Consider the following 22,418-nt stretch of genomic DNA (forward strand, 5'->3'; position numbering starts at 1 on the left):
CTATATTGGAAAAGGTATTTTAGTACTTCTGGAAATGATTAAGTATCATGCAGATTTTAGGATCTGTGCATAATGTTGTTGTGTTCTCATGAGCAGCTGCACATTGATTGCATAGCTGAGAGCCCATTTAGTCACCCCAGAGAGCTTCAGTGGGTAAATATCGCCACCTTGTGTTGAAGTAGAGGATTCACTCCTGCTGTTCAATACTAACTCAATAGTTTATAAAGTTTAATATTCAAAGTGATCATTGTAAATGCTGTTAATATAATTGTACTGTAACTTTTCTTCATTTTTCCTGTTTACAATGTTTGTTTGTTTGTTCTTGTTTTTTTTACAAAGCAAAAGGAGGTGATGAGCACTGCACACAACAAAGGAGTGCATCAGTGTAAGTTTAACAGTAAGATAACACCTTTTGCCATTAATTCACAAATCAGTATCATTTTTTCTTACAATTTTTTTTGCAGTTGTCATTTTGGCATATAATTATCACAACATGCGTAATTCACACTCTCTGCTCTGTCAGTTCCTGTCTCCACCTACACCATGTGACTTGTCAGAGGGTGAGGCACTTGTGTGCACTTGTTTCACAGGGTTCAACCGCTACGCAGGACTAGGCCAAGGCTTGGACGGAGGGAGAGGCATCTTGTGCCCAGAGCCATGGACTACCAGCAGAAACTGGCTGAAAAACTCACCATCCTCAATGAGAGAGGAAATGGGGTGCTGATACGAATGAACTACATTAAGAAGGTGAGGGGAAAAAGAGGAAGAGTTAAGAGACAAATGGTGTGAACTACAAAGAGGAGAAATAAGGAACTTCTTGTTCATTTTATTTATTTTGGTGTAAATATGAGTTATCAAATGATAAAAATGTATCTAAGAGCAAACACGTAAGCACACACTGATTCAGTGCTTAGCGGTAAATTCGATTTGAAGTTATTGTGAATCATTTTCCTTTCAGTTTCCTGACAACCTTTACAAAGCAGTGATAGGTTCACTGTACAGATCACATCCTTATAGCAACAATAAAAACAATAACAATGTTTGCTAATAGTTTAAGAGCTGAACATGTTTCATTTTTAATGCACGGAAGTAACAAACTTCAAACAGGAGCTATACCAGTACAGATGACATGAAATTTACAAATTCTCAAACTCAGGAGGGTTTTCTGAAGGTGGAGTTTAAACTCTGGTTATGAGATATAGAGATATAGAGATATAAAGATATAAACTATGAGCTGGGGGAACTGCTTTGTGTGTTTACTGGATTTGCAAGATGGGAAAACTGTCAACTGAGGCTCTAGCTGAATGTATTTTTGAGGAGAGGAAGTGCAAACAGGAAGTTGGTCTGTGCTGTCAGTCAACTCAAATTTCAGTTACTTTGAACATAAAGCTGTAAAACTCCCACAAAAGCAGTAAAATTAGTGAACAAATAAAAATATACGATCATTTTAGCCACATGTGTGTCGATAGCGTGAGTCTTGGCAATTGTAAAATGACTGGAGAGACTAATGGATTCACACCGACAACCAACACATTTCGAGAAACGGCATGCAGTTTACATCCATGTGCATGCTATTCATCAAGGGGAAGTGGATAAACAGCTGAGACTTCAGCAAAACCCCAACAAATGCATTTTTCCACTTCTGCCCTCACACTTGTGAGCTTTGAGTGAAGCCTTTTGCTCTCAGCTTCTAAACAGCCCTGCGGGAACAGTTTTATGTTAATGATCTTGCTCAAGAGGTTGTTTAAAGGGGTAGTGAAAGCAAAGCAAGTTACTTTAATTGTTTTCTTGTCATTGGCATTTTCTACCTATCGTCGAGCGGCTCTTAAAAATAAAAACAAAAAATAAAAGCTATGAAACTGAAATGTGAAAACATGACATAGAATATATTGTACATGTTCCTGTCCTTAATCTCCACACCTCTCATCTAGACATGTGGAGATCCCAAACTGCGGCCCTCCTTCCTGACAGATAAGGCCATGGAATCTGCCATCAAGTATATCAACAAGAGATTCCCCAACATCGACTACAGGGGAAACATTGTAAGTGCAAACCGCTTTTGTTCAAGCGTATTTTTCCCCGAATGTTCGTCTCTATGTTTTTCTTCTTGTTTTGTCGGCTTGTGTTCATAAAGGTTCTGTTTCTTGAAATGAAAATGAAAACATCATTAAATATGCCAGAAAGTGCTTTGCTTGTGTTGTACCAGAAAGATTAACGTGCGAAAATGAAAGTTTGAGCTCTCGAGAACATAAAATTGATTTATGAAAGCAGCACTTCTGTGTTTTTTTGCAGTGCACTGTAAAGTATTTACCAATTTGCTGATGTTCTTTATGTATTATGTTCATGTATTTCTTGTAATTCATGAATCACTATCAACCACAGAGGAAGTTAAACATCACCTCACATCTAACCTCTGATGTCTCCATTATTGTTTAGCAAAATCTGACCAGCATCCAGCGACAGAAATCAGAAGTGCTGTCCAACACAACGAGCTACTACGAATCTTTCCTGGATGTCATTGAATTCAGGGTGAATATAGTTGTTTTTCATCATCTCACATTCATTCACATTTAAAATCTCACAGTTGTTTTTTGATATTGAGTATGTTATTGAAACACAATATATGATAATTGAAAAAGTGAAAGTTAATCACACTGAAAATTACTTGTGCATCATTTCTTATGTAGAACTGTGAAGACATCTTGAGCCGCCGCTCATTTCTTTATATTTTGCTTTTAAAGAACCCGACTTTCTTATAATTTTTTAAAATTGTCTTGAGCAATAGTTCTGCAGGCTTTCTGGAGGTTATTCAGACTCTGTCATGGTTGTGCTGTGTGGCAGGCAGGATGTAGGCCCCAAATGCAGGATACAGACAGAATAATTAACAAAAAGGCAGCAGCTTTATTGCTGGAAAATACACACTAACACTAGGTACATGATCACTGAAAAAGAAACAAACAAAAGATTAACTTGAACTAAGAATCATGCACTTAACTACAAATGACTAGACAAGACTTGACATCATATGATGTGGCCAGGGAACCTGGCACTTATGCAGGAACACACAGCAAATGAAGAGGACGCGACAACAAACAGGGGAAGACTGAGGACTTAAATACACAGGCAGGATAATGAGAGGATGGGAAACAGGTGGAAACACAGCTGGGACAAATCAGACAAAAATAAGACAAAGGGGAAGCAAAACTGAACACACTAACATAGCATATGCACAGAGACACGGACTTGACACAGAGGCATGAGTGACTGGATATGAAATGTGGAACACAAGGAGGACACGGTGACTGAAACTAGAAGCTAAAAACAAATATAATGTGAACAGAAAACCATCAAGAGAACAAAACCATGACTAACAATAATTGAGGGATAGAAATTAAACACAAAACACTGGGCTACAGACCCAGTGCCGTGACAGTGCCTCTTAAAGTTTTTCTTTGGCTGCTTTTTCACTCATTTTCTGTTCCGTCCAGACGTTGTACCTGATCCCTTTCAGAGGAATACTTTTGTTTGTTAAGCCACGTAACATTGACCTATGAATCATTCAAGAATAAAAAAGACACATAAATCAAGGGCTGAACAAGCATCTACACATAAACCAATTTTTATCTTGTTGGAAAGAACAGCTTTTTCTTATGTCTTTAGTTGAATCTATAAAAAATACTAAAGATAAGCATAAAATCAAACCAACAAAATGAATCTCAAAGAAAATTAGCCAAAAACCTGGCACATATATGATGAAGTCCTCAAGAAACAGGAAAAAAAATCCAACAGAGACCTGGATTAGAATCCGAGACGTGCACCTGGCTCTTCAGTTCATCCATCTACCAAAGTCCCATCAGATATCATGGTGGAACTGAAAATCAGTGAGAGTGATGAACTTAAATCTGGAAGGAGAAGATCAGCAGAGAGGTACAACAGCGAGTGTCCATAGTGATCTATAACACATGGTGGAGGCTCTGTCATAGTTTCAGCAGTGCTGTTGGGGATCTTGTGATTTCAGGCCACCATGGAAAGTCTCTGATTGACAACAGATGAATTTTTCAGCTTAGCAAACACACTGTGACCTGAACAGAAAAATATACAGTGGAACATTATCAGTCATGGACTGTCCTCCCCAGAGCCAGGACCTCAACATTACTGAGGCAGCGTGGGATCATCGGGAATGGAACAAAGGGCATCCAGAATCCTAAGAGGACATTTGTGATGTCCTTTGAGAAGCCTGACCTATTCCTGAAGACGACTTAACCTCCTAGGACCTGGCGTCCACATATGTGGACATCACATTTTGGGTTATTTAGACCAAAATACTGAATTTTGCTCTAGAAGGGCCTGATAGCCACTTACGAGGACATTATACTGCTACTGTTCTATCAAAATTTTAAACGAATATCCTCATATTTGGCTCTTTTTTTTCCTTAAAAACAAAAATAAGGTTAAAAAAAAATCTGGTAATTCTTTGTTTTTACATTCATCGGGCCCCAAAATGACCAAATATCAAAGAAAAATTAAAAATACATGCCATGGAAGAGTTCGGGTCTTAGGAGGTTAAAGAAATTACAAGACAGTCTGAGAGATTTCAGCCTGTGTTGAAGAATAAAGGCGATCATACTGAATATTGACTTACAAGCTCTTTATATTTGTACAAACTCAGTTTTGGCCTTATTTGTGGTATTTCTATGTGTTCTTGCATACGGTTATAAATCGTTGAACCCATTTCCTGGTTTCATAGCAAAATATAGGATATAGAAGAAATGAGTGGTGGCTCAAGACTTTCACTCTACTGCATAAGAAAAGACAAACCTGAAAATAGAGCGCAGTGCCGGCGGTCGTAAACAGAGTGACGTTTGTCTCGTTGTTCGCTCTGCACATTCACTATTTCAGACCTTTTGTTATTAGAATACATTTACATATAGAGTGGTTTATTGTGACCTGATTATATTGCATACACCGAGGGCAGTTAGCTCATTGTGGTTTTAACACCTTTCTCAAAATATTCATTTTTCTCTGTGTGGAGGTTGCAGCAATGCCAAGACATTCATGGTATTTGTAAGACTTCAATCATGATACAAATTATTCATGATTATAAATTTTTCTTTAAACTTTATAATGACCAAAGGCAAATTTTCTTATTATGCAGGTCTGTCATTTGTAATCCAATCCTCCTTTTTCCATTCAGGACCATGTTTATGAGTTGCTGAACACCATAGACGCCTGTCAGTGTTTCTTTGATATAGTAAGTATTTACTCTGTGGGTAGTGTTTCGATGAAAACATTAAAGTTGTTACCTGTTCGCTTTGGTCACCAGTCACTCTGATACTGCTGCTGTGTTTCTTATTCCTGCAGCCTGATTACACATTGCACATTATGTTGCTTTTTCTTCTCACGCCCGAGCTTCATCTTCTTCTGCTATTGCCACATTTAAAATTGCACCTGTTCTTTATATTTCACACCAAACCCATCCAAAATAATCTTTTTGCCTTTAATATGTGATATCTGAAATGGAACGTAGAGCAAATGATGACACTAAAATTGTGATTTCAGACAACCAACTTTGACTTCACCAAAAACTACTTGGATCTGATCATCACGTACACCTCCGTTATCATCACGCTCTCTCGCATCGATGATAAGAAGGCCCTGGTGGGAATGTTCAACTGTGCCCACGAGATGACGAATGGAAGCAGGTGGGGAAAAGATGGACGCCTCAGCAAACGTCGTGCAGCTTTTTAAAGTGGCTGCAAACAATTTCAAGTGCTAAACGCTTCATCCACAAATACTCCAATTTTTCTAATCATTATAATACATTTGAACTTTAAGCATTAGTTACTACTTACTTTAAAAGCCGCACTTTGTTTGGCTAATGCAAGGCCATTTGCAGTAACCACAGTCTGAATTATTTCAGCAACTCCAAAGTAAGTCGCATAAAATATTACAAATCTAAATCAGATGTTTTTATTCTCATTAAAACCTTGTAAGTTGGATTAAAATAGTACTGTGCTGCACTGGTATTGCAGCTTTGCTGCTCTTGTCATGCCTCCACTGAATGTGACCCCTACAGTGACCCCTCCTACCCTCGGCTTGGCCAGATGTTTCTGGAGTATGATCATCCCTGGAAGAAGCTCACGGAGGAGTTTGGCCCTCATACAAAGGTAAATTCAAAAATGTGTCATTAGCTGTCCAAGTACAAAGGTAAACTTTAAATACAGTAAAGTATGCAAAATGCTAGTTCTTTTATATAAAAGGTGTTTTTCTTTTTTCCCTGCACCTGAACAACCCAACTTCTTTTATGCCTTCACCACTCTATGAAACAAAAACGTTTTATTATAGTTTGCCTTTTTCTCCACTATTTTGTTTTTCAATGATGAACCATTAAAAGGGTTTACTCATGGGTTATCTTGAAATATGCCCGTGTGCGTGCAACAAAACAAATTACCATTTATCAGGTTTTTAAAGCATTGCCTTCTCTCAGAATTTCGTCCTTTTGGCTTTTAAAATGTTCTCATATCCATCCGTCTTCCTCACTTGGTGTCCTTTGCACCTCTATCCCTCTGTCAGGCTGTGACAACAGCATTGCTTTCGCTGAAGATGGTCTACCCACGGAGGAACCTGCCAGCAGAGCAGTGGCGAAGCGCCCAACTCCTCAGCCTGCTCAGTGCTCCAGCTGCCATGCTGGACTCAGCCTGTTGTGACACTGTGAGTCTCATTTCCTCTCATACCCTCAACTCCTGTTTTGAAATAGTGAGACGAGGTGTAGAGAAATATGACAATGTTTTACTACCAGCATAAGAGTGAATGCATTTATTCAGGTTATTTATGTGAGTTCTGTTTTTATTCTGCATCTTTAAAACACTTAATTATGAAAACTGTGTGCCTTTAGCTTTTTTCTGCTTATGCCCCAACTTTTTTTATATTGAATATACTTTGTCTTGTATAAAAATCTACACTTTGGAAGGCAGCGAATACTCCTGCAAATGAAAAAGGACCAAAACACAGTATAGAAAAGGGATGTATAACAGCTGAAGTAAAGACTTTATTCATGTTGCCAACAGTAAATGAGTCTGTGGGAGTTAATAAGTTGGTTGTCTTCTACAGATGGCGTGCGAATACCTGTCTATGGAGACAATGGAGCGTTGGATTATTAGTAAGTGTTTCTATATTTCCAATTTAAATGTATTTGTTACAGAATTTAAGTGGTTTGAGAACCTATTGGATATACCCACATGTAACACACATGAGAAAAATGGGTGCACAGTAATAGTTAAGCCACCCCTCATTTATTTATGATTTTGTGAGGAAAATGGGAAATAGATGCAGTGATTTATAGAAACGTGCAAACATGAATGAAAACACAGCATGTAAGTTAAAAATTGAGTATGTACACTTCTAAGGAACCTGGGCTCTCTGTCTTGTCATTTCTTTAAGTAGTCTTCCTTCTCTCACCCCAAATGGTCGCGGCAGATGGCCCCGCCCCTCCCGGAGCCTGTTTTTCCTGGAGGTTTCTTCCTGTTAAAAGGGAGTCTTTCCTTTCCAATGTCGCCATATGGGGGTCATATGGTTGTCGGGTTTTCTCTGTTTCTATTATTATAGGGTCTACCTTACAATATAAAGCGCCTTGAGGCGACTGTGTTGTGATAAACAACACTGTAGAAATAAAGACTAATTTGAGGCTCTTCGAAGGGTTCAAAGCTCTTCTTTGGACGATGCCTGTCTTTTGTTCTGTTCTGTATTAAAATGATCCCACACTGCTCCAGTGATGTTGAGGTCCGGGCGCTAATTCAGCACACCTCAGCCTCTGTTCCCTGTTGCCCTTCATGAGAATGGCTTCTTGTCTTCCACAGACACCAATTCTAATGAAGGTTCAGCAAACAGCTGATGGTTAAACTGAAGCTCTAGATGCGTCTCTGAGGTCCTGTGTCATATCTTTGTTGGCTTTTTTTTGCACCATTTCCTAAGATCGTGACTTTCAGATACTGTTTGTCTTCTGTAGATAGTAGTTTAATCAGGCCTGGTCCTTCTTTTGTAATTCACTTTTCCAGTTTCCTCATTTTTTTTTAAGGACATACTGCACACCATCCCGGGACTAGCCAAGCTTTGGACTCATAGCACTAACGAGATGGTAACAAACTGTGTTTGTTCCCTAGGTATTGGGATACAGTGTAAATGTAAATAAAAACATGATTCAGTGATTTGCAAATCTCATAAACCCATTTTTATTCACATGTGGAACACAGAAAACATATCAAATGTTCCAACTGAAAAAATTACGAAAATAATAGAGTTAATTTTGAATAGGGTCATTTTTCCCCACTGTGCAGCACCACTCTTCTTTTAACAACAGTAAACATCTGGAGCTGAGGAGAGCAGCTGCTGAACTTTAGGAAGAGGAATGTTGTCCTGTTCTTATCTGATATTGGATTCCAGCTGCTCCACAGTCCTGGGTCTTTTTTGTTGTATTTCTCGGTTGGTGAAACATCTGGAGACAGGCTAGTTCAGCACTCGGACTCTTCTACAGCATGAAGCCATGCTGCTGTATTAGATGCAGTATGTGGTTGTCATGATTCGGCTGTGTGCAGGCAGGAATTGGACCCAAACGCAAACTCAAGGGAAACAGGACTGAACTCAAAATGCCAGCTTTTATTGCTGAACAGAAAACTTTACCAAACCTAAACTGGGAAGATTCTAAGAAAACACACACAGGGAGCCGCAGAGAGAAACACACAGCATGAAGGAGGACACAATGCTGAACGCAGGAAGACAGAGGACTTAAATACACACAAGAAGTTATCAGGACAAGTGGCAACACATGGGGAAACAGCTGACACACATGAACATAACGACATCACAGGGGAAATGTAAAACTAAACGCAGGAACACAGGACCTCTTTCAAAATAAAACAGGAAACATAATGAAACACAGACGACATGAACTTAACAAAAGACATGAAACACATGAAGGGCAAGAAAGACTTAACACTAGGGTTGCCAACTCCTTGAAAAATAAATAGGGGACACCTCGTGGCCAGGGTTGGGCGACCCGATTGTCTTCACCTTTGCCAGTGTGGGGAATTTTTTAGCTCTTTTTCTTGTGTGTGAAATTATTTTTTTAACCATTTGATAAAGTGTGTCCCTTTTCAGCTCAATACTTTTGTTTCCAAATACGGAACGATTCCGTTTTTCAAGGGACGGTTGGCAACCCTACTTAACACAGGGGTTGAAAACACAAAGGGAATGTAATAAACAAATGAACTTCACCAACTTAATGAGCTTAAACAAACATCAACTTCCAAATAAACTAAAACGCTGGGTCGACAGACCCAGGAACATGACAGCGGTTTAACATTGTCGCACTGAAATAAAGTCTTCCCTGAAAAAGTCATTATCTGGATGGGGAGCATATGTTGTTCTGCATTGTTGGTGCCTTTCTAGATGTGCAAAATGCCAATTTCACAGACACTCATAACACTCATAACCATCAGAAATGCAGACTTTTGAACTGACCTTGACATCAAGATGGTTTCTCTTCTCTTTAGTCCAGAGGATGTGGTGTCCATGTTTTCCAGAAAGAATTTCAGATTTTGATTCCTCTAACCCAAAGCTTTCCACTTTGCCTCAGCCCATTTTAACGACTTCTGGCCCAGAGAAGAGGGCAGATGGGGGTATCCATCTATCCATCTGACAGAGGCTTAACCTGCATTTGTGTGAACTGTGTCCACAGACAGTGATTTCTGGAAGTGTTCACGAATCATGCTCGTTTTTAATGAAGGGCCACCTGAGAGCCCAAACATCACGAGCACCTTATTTTAAATTTTGGCCGTGGTTTTGCACACAGAGATTTCTCCAGATTCTTGGAACCTTTTGATGTTTTTATGTAATCTTTGTGAAAGTTTTGAAATTTTACGTTAAGGAATATTATCCTGAAATTGTGCCACAGTTTGTGGATGCACTTTTTTGTATACTGGTGAATCTCTGTCTATCATCAACCCAGTTATGTTACAGAGTGTGGGAAATTTACCTTATTAGTTGTAAAATGCTCCTTCAGCTGTAGCTTTAGCATCAGTTATTTCTTCTATGATTTTCTTACCCACATTCCAGCTTTTCCAAGATGTGTTCTTGCCGTTAAATTCATACTTGCTATCTTAAAACGATACATTTTCTCAGCTTAAATATCAGATACTTTTGGGAATTCAAGTTGTGAAAAGAAAGAAAAGAAAGAAATATGTAACATAGTAACTAGCAGTATTCCTTCAGTTGTGTAGACTGTTTGATGACAGTTGCTAACTGTCCTTCCTGTAGTTGGCTTCCTGCTGTGCCACAGCAGCCTTAATTCAAACCAAGCCTCCCAGGAGCTGTGGAAGATGGGCCTGCGAAGCGGCATCTACCTGACCCTCACCAGAGATGAAGTCCTCAACATACACAAAGTGTCAGAGGACCTCTTCGACAACATTAAAGGGTATGCAGCCGATGCTGCTATAGTGTACTCTGCATTGGGGACTGTGAGAAAAAGCCCCTAATTAAGAAATCAGATCATGGGTATGAGATAATGCTATTCTGAGATTTCAAGCTGTCAAAGCTGACGACCAGAGCAGATTGGCTCCTTAACAGACTCGCATTGTAATTGAAATTAGGAATAGAGGGATAAAAGGTCAACAAGAAATGATAAGAAACAGATCTTTCTGTGATTGTGGTGTGATTTGCAGTATAATGTTTAGAGTATCCTCTTGATTTATAGTGCAGTATCTTTTCATATATTAATTTCTAATAAAAACTGAGACTGAGGTTAACATGAAGCTAATAAAGAAAATGAAGACACTTTGTCATTATCGCAGCAATATTTGATCTTATTAACATGTTTTTTCTTTTTCATCAGATACAACAAACGAATTGCAGACATCAAGGAATGCCGTGAGCATGTTTTAGTCAATGGGTAAGCCTGGCAGGAGACGGCATGTTTTTATTTCATATATTTTATCTGTGACATGAGCTATAACACCAGTAACCTTGTGTATTTTTCTCTGGATAGCGGGGCCATGCACAGAGAGAGGCGGCATTTCCTCAGAGGGGCATTGAAGGAATTATGTAAAGTTCTGGAGGATGAGCCTGGACTTCTGGGACCTAAGGTAGACCAGTAACGTCGTTATTGCAAGATCTTTCACAAAGACACATTCACATTGTGATAATTGGCCGTAGACATCACACATCCAGCAGTCTCACATTTCATGGTAATTTAACTGCTACCAAACCAAATCTGAAACTTTTTCCTAACATTCATTTTTCTTCTGTGTTCTGTGTGCCAATCAAATCCCCAAGGCGCTGTTTGTCTTCATGGCTCTTTCATTTTCCCGTGACGAGATCCTTTGGCTCGTCAGACACTCTGAGAATATGCCAAAGTTAAAGGTTCCCGAGGACTACATTGACAAGTAAGTGCAGAGAAAGTAAAGCGTGGCTATGGGCTGCTGTAGCTGCTAGTGATGCTGACGCTGGGCAGAGATCAGCAGCAGTGAAATAAATGAGGCATGCCACTCACAAAAAAAAACCTTTTTTGATTTGATACTGTATATCTGATCATGGCTTCAACTTTCAAATGACAGTTTTCTGTGTCCGTTCATTCTTTTCACGATTTTTTTTTTTACATTTTCCAGTCAGCTGGCTGAGTTGCTGTACTACATGGAGAAATTAAGAGGTCTAATGAGAAAGTACAACAACGTAGTTCAGCGTTACCATGTGCAGTACCTGGCACAGTTTGATGCCTTAGTTCTCAACGACACCATACAGGTACCTGAACGTAGGAGTATGTGTGTGAATATAAAGCAGTAGTTTAAAGCACACAGTGTTTTTTTTATTAGAGTGTTTATTAGAGTATTTTCTTTTTTCCATCGTAGAACATGTACGTGTGTCCAGAGGAGGAGTCAGTCCTAATGAGCTCGTTTGTTTCAACTCTCTCTGGTCTCTCAGTCAAACAAGGTAATCAAAAGCATTACTGAGCATTTACCTGTGAATAGACAAGGAAACAACCAAATAAAGACACTTATCAGTAACCAGAATTATAATGACCATGACTGGCTTTTCCCCTGCAGTGGACAACAAAGAGGAGTTTGATTTCAGGGCTCTTAGACTGGACTGGCTAAGATTACAGGTAAGCAAGTTTAATGCATAGACTGTGATGTAGAGTTCAGGTAAAATGCATGTTTGCAGCAGAAACCAGCGTCGCATCTTCATCTTTTTTAGGCCTACACAAGTGTGAATAAGGCCCCCCTTCCGCTAAAGGACTATCCCGACTTGGCAAAAGTGATGAACTTGACGCAGTTTCACACGAAGATGGTGGACGCTGTAGAAGAAATGCTGTATGAGACATCTGAGCTGTCCATCTTCTGGTCAGTCTTCTCTTCTCTTCTCTTCTCTTCTCTTCTCTTCTCTTCTCTTCTCTTCTCTTCTCTTCTCTTCTCTTCTCTTCTCTTCTCTCACAACTCTTTTTTCTGTTTTACAGCTTCTACCCTCGTGTCTTTGAGAAGATGTTTACCCAGAGCAGCGAGGAGGTGACCATGAAGCGTTACCTCATGGCCTTCCCTTTGGCCTGTGCTCACTTCAGTCAGAGTGGAGACCCTCTCTGCCCAGAAGAGGTCAGTGTTCAGTTATCTTGCTGAGGAAGCTATAAATCACCAGCTAAAGGTGGTGAGGACAGCAGACATGATTGTTGATTTGTAGCTCTCGTGGTGAATCGTAGTTTATGACTGCTATAGCATGCATTATACATTGATGACAAAGTTAATAATTTTACACAGAAATCGAGACCTCTTTTTGTTGTGACTAAATGAGTGCAGATTTGTGCATTGTCTTTATCTACACTCTTTCCCAGCTCAGTCTGCAGTACTTAAGTTGATTAAAACAGCTCATTCAACAGTGTAGAGGTATTTGTGCTTTGACAGGTACCTGTCTGTATGTTTGCACATACCTTCCTCCATGTTCTGTGTTTTGTGTGCCAGCACACACACACACACACTTGTGTTTCTTGTGTCTCCAGGTACAGGCAATGGAGAAGAGAAGTCTGTGCCTGTGTGTCACCTTCTTGGAGCAGATAGCCAAGCAGACCAGCACTGTTGTGTTAGAGATATGTGCTGAGCAGCGCAACCTCTGCGATCAGGTGAAGTCCCAGTCTATTTCAGGCTTTAAAAAACTAATTATCTAACAGATTTGCCCTGCCAAAATCCATATCCAAATGTAATCACACTTGCCATAGCTGGAGGCAGGGAACAGACTTGGGAATTTGAATAAAATGATAAGGCAGGTCTGCATTTCTGGATTTGATTAAGTCATGTTGTTTCTTTAATCCCTTGAGAAAAATGTGATGAAACGGTTACTTTTTGACAAGATTTCTGCAATGCGAATGAAAAGTTGCATAATGTGTTTTTGAAGATGTCACTTTATATTTGCATGGATTTAATTCTACCACCCTCCTTCTCTCTCTTTCTCAATCTGTCTTTGTCTTTCTCCTTTCTTTTTTTGCATGCATTTTCCTACTTGATAACCCCTCAGCTGCTGCCGAAGCACTGCGCGGAGACCATCAGCGCTGCCCGATACAGAAAGCAAAAAAAGCAGATGCCAAAAAAAGGAGAGGTCCAAAAAGAAAAGCCAGGCGCTGAGAGCCTCAGGAAAGACAGGACGGTCGCTAACAAGTCAGCTTTCTTTTTGTTTGCCCTGATTATTTTCATCTCTTTCTCAACCATATGATTTGTTTTCACCTCTTCTGAACCGGCAGATGGTTTGAGTACGTCTAAATGAGTTTAGCTGACGCACCCCTATTACCCTCTGGAAATGCTTTTTTTTTTCAGCAGAGCTCGTTGAAGTCAAAGAGCAGTTGCATAATCACGCAAGAGAATCGGATCAAATCAGTTCTTTCACTGCCTCGCAAATTTCTTGCTTTTAGTTATTAGGAAAAGAGGATGAAAGTACTCTTTCGCAAGGTGTAATTGATTTTGGACTTTAAGTCCCTCTGAGGTGAATCAGTCAGGTGCTGAGTCAAGCCTTTAAATGTGAAAAACGAAGCACCGTCGCCCTTTAGATAGAACACACAGCACTGTTTTACTGGCATTACATTTTATTTCAGTGTTTTCAGCGTCTGATCACATCGTGTAAGTAGCCAAATTTAGAAAGCTCATTAATAAAGTTGTAATTCTGTCAATTCATTTTTCCTCCCCTCAGCCTCAGCTTACACATAAACCAGATATGTTTTACAGTGTTATTGTTGAATATTTGTCTTTACAATTATACCCTCCCTTCTCTCTTGCCTCCTTTTTTCTAGCATGGACAAGCTGCACCTGATGCTGACAGAGCTCTGCTCCTGCTACAGTCTTTGCGGTGACTTTGTTGTTTTCGACCACATCGTTGTCCCTACAGAGTTCCTCATATCTCAACTTGAGACGCGTCTTTCTGAGTATGTGGGGATACGGGTTTTTATATACGAGCACATAGGAGCAGAAATCTAATGCTCACAATTGCTTTAATTGCAAAAAAAGATCTAATGTTAATTTATGCTATGCAAATGTAACATTGTGCATATCAACACAATGCTCACTATATGTTAAAATTAGTTGAATGGGAGCTGCATGCATTCTGTTTAGAAGTTTCACCTCTATTATGAATAGAGCTTGCAGAAGTATTAAACCTAAAAAGTAATAATTTTTTTGCAGGACTTGACAGAGAGCAGAAAAAACCAGCAAGCCTTTGATTTTTCATTTGGCTCTTGTAAAGTGCCTTCTCCATCTCTGTAGTGAGCCCCACTTTCTCATCATTACAAGCTGTGTTCTACCAGCTTAAAATCTCAGAAGAGATTCATCATGTCCCTTGCTCTGTATCATTTCAGTGCTTATTGCTGTTTAGATTAGATTTTGGTACCAGGGTAACCCAGTGTTTCTCTGTATATACTTCACTCAGTCTCGCTGCCTTAGCTGATGATTATCAGCGCACTTGACGATTGGCATGCTTTCAGTGATTAGTTGAAACTGTAAATAACGTCAAGGACAGAAAGTGAGAGAATGAAGGTCTTACAAAAAGAGAAAACTGACAGCGAAGCCCTGGAGCAGCGCCGAGTCACCATGGCTCGTTTAACCCATTTTAAGGTCCCATCTGTCCACCCTCAGTCCACTTCAGCCCAATGACAAGTGACGTTGGTTAAACATGTTTCTCCAGAATCATCGTGAGAATGACCAATTACAACCAGACCACCCAGGAGATTACCCGTCCCTCTGACCTCCTGGCAGGGATAAGAGCCTATGTAGCCAATCTGCACAGCCTCTCGTGCTACATCAATGTGGACGTCACCCGGCTGGTGAAGAGCGTACTGCTGCAGCAAACTCAGCCACTCGACTCCCACGGAGGGCAGACTATTACAACTCTCTACACAAACTGGTCTGTCTCATGTATAGGTGTATCTACTGTACTTAAACACACATATCAAAATACAGTGATTCATGTATAAAGTATATTAATTCCTGGACACTTGTAGGAAATGCATTACAAACAGAAACCCACTTTGCATACAGGTAAATCCTGCTGAGCTTCTATCACTTACCATATGTTTCTTGTTTTGTGGGTTTTCCTTTTATCCAGGTTCCTCGAGAGTCTTCTGCGCCAGGCTAGCAACTCCCTCATCGTCCACTGTCCTACGCTGCACTGCTTTATGAGCCAGGTTACTGACACGGAACCAAGTTTCAGAGCAGAGGAGTTCTCAGATATATCAGGTCAGCCTGGAGTTTGATTATTATAATTTAAAAAATTGTCCTACAAGCTGTGCCTTTTGCAGATTTTTGTGCTATCGCCTTCTTTTCACAAAAAATAAAAGTGAAAGTGAGGGTAAAAAAAAAGAATGTGGTAATGATGTATTTGGAAATATATTGTATAGTCTTATATTGCCCGGTTCGTTACGGGCTGGTAATTCAGAAGACATTTATCAGTGACTTGCAGGCCGTAGTATCCATAGCAACATATCCAACTTTTTATTATGAGCTTGTCACGCACTCGGTTCCTGTACTTAAGCTACAGTAGCCTGAATAATTTCAGTCACTTGGGTGTAATCTGAAAGCAGATCCCCCAGCTGACACTTTTTATCCTGTGACAAAGGACACGTTTTCATTTATTTATTTTTTTATCTTTTATTGGTTTTTGCCAAACCATGTTTGTATGCCTGATAGACTCAAAATAATTCCCCTGTGGAAGTTTAGTGATGGTGATTCCAGAGTACATGAGATGACTCACTCTGTTTAGAAAAATCACGTATGTCTCGTCGACTGCTGTGACGGCATGCAGAGGAAGCGCTATTGCACAAGAGGATGTGGAGCTTGTCACTGCGGCGGTGTGAAGTACTTTCTTGCACACGCTGTGTCATGCAGTTTATTCTGGCCCTGCTTGGATAATTTGAATTGCAGTATTACTTATCATCTCATCCACTTTTCCCTCCATACCTCATAATTATTCCAGCATGTCTCTCCTCCACACAACCTCCGGGTCCACCTCCACACCACCCCGCAGGAGTAATGTACCTCTTTATGACTACACTAAGGCTATATGCACTTCGCTAAAGACCTCGGCTCATGCATGCAAACATGTGCAGGATACAAAACACCCGCCCACACAATGACATCTTTGTTCTCTATATTTACTCCTCAGTGAGTATCTGTTTGCCTCAGAGTGAGTCACTTGCCTGTCCATGAACTATTTCCAATTTCAGCCACACACATCCTTATTTGTCCGTGTTCATTCAGAAGTCAAGTCGAGTGAACGGCCTAATAGCTGCAGTTGTTTCTGTCTCACTGACTCAGTTACACTCACAAATCAAATTTAAGCAGTGTCTTTTCTCATCTCCTCGAAACAAATACATCTTCATCTAAGCTTTCTTTTGTGAATCTGGCACCGCTTTAAACTGCTGTTGATCCCTTGCTTTTCACTATCCTTAAATTGTTCGTATTAACCTCTGAACAGAGTTACAGGCTCTGGCAGAGCTAATTGGTGCATATGGCCTGAAGTTTCTGAGCGAGAACCTGATGTGGCACATCACCTCTCAAGTCACTGAGCTTAAGGTACAGTATGAATCAGTGCAAATGTTTCAACGATTTTATTGTTTTCTTTTAGTATTTCAGTAAATGAGCATATTTTGTTTTAGGAAAGCACAGGTGTGGCTTTCATATCAGCATTTACTGCTTACGTCAGCATTTTTTGCTTTTGCTGATTGTGTGTATGCGGCGCACACAGTGCAGCAAGTGCAGTGCACTGTTTTTTATGTCTTGCATAAAGGCTTTTGAGGTCTGTTCACCAAGTTGTTTCAGTTCTCCTTGGTGGCTTTTCTGTAGTCTAGCAGAGAGACAGACCACTAATAACACTTGTCTTCGCTCATGCTTTGGTGGAGAAACAATAGACTCTCACACATGAGAGAGGGGTTAATGCAGCTGTACTGGTGTACTGGCTCACCACTTTACACCTATGATTGAAATGAAACGATGCTGCCACACAGCTCTTTCACACCTTTGACCTCTCCCTGTTTTAACATCCAACTGTTAGCACTTATTTTGCTTCCTTCTCTGCTGGTAGAAAATGGTGGTTGAGAACATGGATGTCCTGGTACAAATGAAGAACAACTTTGACAAACCTGAGGAAATGGTCAATCTGAAAAAGAGGCTGACAGGTGAGAACTGGAGGATGGAGCACAGCGAGGAGATAACAATTTAACAATGTACATATCCACACAACAACGATAAGTGGAAGACAATGGATGGATGGATGGATAATAATAATAATCGTGATAATATTAAAAATATACTGAACAGGAAATAAAAACTCTGTGTATAATCTTGTAAGTTGACCACCTTTACCTGAGTGGCATTCTTGTCCCAGTTTCACAAGTTCACCTGTTATAGTTTATAATAGCATGTTCACTTGAGCCATGATTAGCGACAGAATTGCCCACAGTAATGTAAACCATGGATTGTCTGCTCGTTCTACTTGTGCTTGAGTATGCATGAAACGCTGCAGGAGCACAGCTGTAAACCCCCCGATGTCCTTTATACGCACCTCTAGGTGGAGAGAACGTGCTGAAGAGGATGACCATCATCGGTGTGATTCTGTCCTTCAGAGCCATGGTCCAGGAATGCCTGAAAGATGTAATGTCCAACAGGATTATGATAAAATAACTTATCTTATGATGAAATTGATTAGAATATAGTTTAGATTCACTTCATTTCAAGGTTTTTTTCCCCATGATTCGTATAATTTTACACTAAAACGGCATTTCTTCTGCACTAGAATGAAGACTACACATGATAGATGAATAATAACTTCTCGAAAAAAGCTCTTAATATAAAAAGGTGTTTTTCTTTCTTGAGATATGATCTCAGTAATATTTCATCATATAACTCTATAATTTAGATCCTGCATAAACACTGCCCCTACCTGACGGGACCCATTCGGTGCCTGAGAGACTTCAGCAACCCTGAAGCTGACATCCAGGTAAATCCCAGCTTTTACCCTACAGCTAGAAAAACACATCCATATATGGAGATCTCACTCAAGAACGAATGTGTAGTAATCAAATTTTCATGGCCTGTGAATCATCACATCGCAGCTGATCGACCTTGGGTTGTGTCACTGTGGAAAAAATGAACACTGTTATTGTATTAACACTCCAAATGCAATGCAAATGTATCATTATTTACTTGTTTATGAGTATAGAATATAGCATGTACGGGTGCTCCATAATTTATATATTAAAATAACAGATGGAGAACAACAGTAGATCTGAGCTGGGGAGCTTAAAGAAACAACATTTTGGTAAAGTACCAAACATATTAAATTCCTTATCTCCCTCTGGACCAATCTGTGTGACTGTGACTCATGAACTCTCCCTCACTTTACTTACGTCTGGCTTCTGATTGAGGCTTGACAGCCGTGCCACAGTCCGGGGCCAGGATAACCCCAAAGACGTCAGCAGCCCCCTCATGCCTCTGTGAGAGAGTCTGATTGCTGCTGCAGCGTTGCTCTCTGAACCACATCAGTGGAAACATTTTGCCCAGACAGGCCAACCATGCATGCAACCAGAAATAGGGCAAGATCAAACGCCGTGTGTCAAGACAAAGACATCCACTGCCGACTTAGTGTAACTCCTTGGAAAGTAAACTGTTATTGCTGTGTTATGAAATGCAAAGCACAGATCAGGATCCCACAGTCTGCAGGAAATGCAGGAAATTTTAAACGTTTAAAATGAAGCATTAAATTTGAACTCTGACAAGCAAGTCATTAAATCATCGTTTTGTGTACCTAAAGGGGAAACTTTAGGGTAAAAAGGGAGATGCTGCATGCAAAAAAATTAAATGCACTCTATTCAAGCACCATCCACTTATTGTCTCTAATACTGTGTGACCTTACAGGTAACTCTGAGCATATATGAGCTGGCTTCTGCTGCAGGGCTACCATGTGATATCGATCCTAGCCTTGTTGCAGCTATTCGCAGCATGCAGACAGGTAACACTTAAACTATGATCAGCACCCCCGATATGGTGCATTGCACTTTAATGGCTTATTTAACTTTTTTCTTATACGTTTCACTTAAAAACCTGCAGATAACACATCCCCTGACGAGGAGCACAAGCTGTCCCGTTTGTTACTCGTCTACATTGCCGTGTCCCTGCCCCTATTAGCCCTCGACCCCAACTCGTTCTACAACCGAGAACACGGAGGTGAATATTTATTTGTTCCTTTCAGCTGCTTATCGTTTTTTGACCGAGATTATTCTCCAGGCTAATCTGTCCGTCTTCCTGTCATTATTTACCGGCTGCTGATAGTGTGTAAAAGAGGTACTCTGCCCTGAAACATGAGGCGTATTAGCATCTCTGTGTATCATACTTTCCAGTCTGGCATGGTCTGAAGCAAAGCATGTCAGTTAATGAGAAACACGTTTCTGTGAGGGACTTTTGTTTACAGATAACTTTGTCTGACGTGCATTGATACAGTTACTCTTGGCATGTGGCCCTGCTGACCCCAAGTGCCTGGCTCTGTGCCTAGACTAAAACATTAAGAGGAGCAATAGCTCAGATTTCCATCAAAGGGCAGAGTGGCATTTGTCACAGATTATTTTCTTTGCCTCGATTTTCCATTGACATGTTTGAAAAAAATGTGCCCTGTAAGCCAGAGGAAATATGCTCAGCATGCTTCCTCTTAAGTGTTCATTAAGTAAATTTTCCAAAACCGTTGGGCCTCAAATTCATCCTTTCTGTGGTAGTAATAGCTTTTTTTAATTTATATTTCTTTAGGCCACAACAACAACATCCACTGTTTAGCTAGAGCTATCAACCAGCTGGCTGCTGCCATGTTCACCATCCAGAACAAGAACATCGAGCAGCAGCTCAAAGAGTTTCTCCTGGTGAGTGACACAGATGCTGATTGTGATGTGGTTTGGACAAATACTGAATGATTTAAACCAATACTGAATAAATTAAATCCTGACTTTCACTATGTTTACACCCCAACTTTGAAAAGCTAATAAGTAAAACAACAAATATACAACACAAAAGATCAGTTAGACTGCCCGCACCATCATGCTGCATCTTTTTTATCAGACGTTGGCTGTTTTTTATGTGAAATGCTTGATGGGCTCTAAAAGTATTCTTAATAATTAAGTCTGCGAAGGAAAAAACACACAAACAGTTCTTATCTCTCCTTACAACAAGTGGTGTAGGTGGAAATTGAGTCATAGCAAGAAATCATGAGAGCGGAAGGTTAGAAAACACTGAAACAAACAGCTTCACAGACAACACTCATCCAAGCTGATGCGTAGATTTTCAGCAAATGCAAAAGTCATATGGTGAAAGACAAATGAGGACAATTACAGCAAAAACGTCTTTTTGTCCTCGTGTCCTTCCACAGCTGGCCTCGTCCACGCTGCTTCAGTTGGGACAAAATGTGGAGAGAATGGAGATCAAAAACCGAGAGTCCATCTACCTGCTCCTGCACATGGTAGGTGTGGCAGCGTGTAGAGAATCATTCATGCGCTTTGAACTTACAGAGAGGAATCTGCAAGTTTATCATCTGACTAAATGGAAAAGCCTGTGGCTGTTAATTAGCTGAGGATTTTTTTCTCTTTACAATGACTGGTCAGACCTGCAGCGTCTTCTTTAATGCCTCTCTTCTTCAAAGCATTTATAATTGAACAATTAACGACTCCTTTTAAACCTCACTCACTTAGATCGTGGAGGAGTCTCCGTTCTTGAGCCAAGACATGCTGGAGAGCTGCTTCCCGTACGTTCTCCTCCGAAATGCCTACAGGGAGGTGTACAAGTCCTTCATTGTGACTCTGGGCTGAAGACCTTGTTAAAAATACTTTTCGTTTAACATTTATTCAGATTAATTTAATATGTGCTGTACTTTTTGACAATGTCAGTGTTATAGCGCTCAGTTTACATAATAACCTTTTAAAAAATCAGATGCATTTTGTAACATCCTCAGTATTATACTTTAGATACATCATGAGTACAATAATATATGTTTTTAAAATATAACCCCATCCAATCGTACATAAATCATTGCATACATAGATGCTGTATAACATTGTTTCTAACAACCTTTCCATGAATAAAGAGACAATAATACGCTTTTTGCCCTTTTTTCACGAGTATTCAACCCGAGTTCCTATTTCCAGTCTGTCCTCCATCCTCACTTGCCCTCATCCTCTCTCCCTGGATGATAGTCCTGTCCTCTCCATATTTCATGGACAGTTTAAATGATGCACTCCAGTTGTACGGAGCTGGAAGTGCTTGTTGCTAATTTTAGGTGGCCCTCACTGATTATATTTTTGCACTAACTATATTTGCCATGTCACACCATTCTTCCATTTTGCCCTCTCTTCGGTCTCCTCCCTGTCTATTCGGCACATGCTGCCGTTGTGTCTCTTTGGTTACCACAGTGGAGACGTGTGTGCTTGTGTGCGGTGTTTATGTGTACGTGCGCACACCGGGGACCGAGCCCTGTCACGGGAGCATGAGAGCTTCAGTCCCCACTATGAGGAACATTTATGGAGATGAATGTTCATGAATAAACTGCAAAATTATGAACAGAATTAATCTGTAAATGTGAAGAAATATTTTTCTGTGCATTAGACAGAAAAGCGGCCTTCCTTTCCTTTCATATTTTCATCACTTTTGTCCACAGAATAGCTACATATCAGGTGGAAGATTTGCTCATTCTTATTTCATCATGCTTCCCATTAAGCATCTACCCGCCTTGTAAGCTTCCTTTTCTATTTTTTTATTCTTCCTTATACTCGTAAAGATTTAATGGAGATTTTTCTTTGCCTGTGTAGTAGAGTGGCTCCTCTCTCTTCACTCAGTTTTGAAATAGAAGGTTTACAACACACTATAATGCTG

The 22,418-nt window shown here is 40.1% G+C and overlaps 1 protein-coding gene across 1 annotated transcript; it reads left to right on the forward strand.

The window, feature by feature from the left end:
* Nucleotides 1-631: 631 nt before the first annotated feature.
* On the forward strand, nucleotides 632-21,358 carry nckap1l (NCK associated protein 1 like). The gene is made up of 31 exons (XM_085354726.1): nucleotides 632-747; nucleotides 1,932-2,042; nucleotides 2,437-2,529; nucleotides 5,195-5,251; nucleotides 5,560-5,702; nucleotides 6,077-6,167; nucleotides 6,574-6,711; nucleotides 7,111-7,159; nucleotides 10,312-10,468; nucleotides 10,886-10,942; nucleotides 11,039-11,135; nucleotides 11,326-11,435; nucleotides 11,658-11,790; nucleotides 11,898-11,979; nucleotides 12,093-12,151; nucleotides 12,244-12,389; nucleotides 12,503-12,635; nucleotides 13,037-13,156; nucleotides 13,549-13,688; nucleotides 14,315-14,446; nucleotides 15,202-15,420; nucleotides 15,622-15,752; nucleotides 16,990-17,087; nucleotides 17,596-17,689; nucleotides 18,082-18,164; nucleotides 18,430-18,510; nucleotides 19,428-19,521; nucleotides 19,620-19,736; nucleotides 20,310-20,419; nucleotides 20,923-21,012; nucleotides 21,242-21,358. The coding sequence occupies exons 1-31, from the start codon at nucleotides 658-660 to the stop codon at nucleotides 21,356-21,358; spliced, it is 3,372 nt and encodes a 1,123-aa protein (XP_085210852.1). The 5' UTR covers nucleotides 632-657.
* Nucleotides 21,359-22,418: the final 1,060 nt, after the last annotated feature.

This window comes from Diplotaxodon limnothrissa, linkage group LG5 (genome assembly GCF_057381915.1).
Source record: "Diplotaxodon limnothrissa isolate DT_005_m linkage group LG5, D_limnothrissa_male_GT1.1, whole genome shotgun sequence".
NCBI lineage: Eukaryota > Metazoa > Chordata > Actinopteri > Cichliformes > Cichlidae > Diplotaxodon > Diplotaxodon limnothrissa.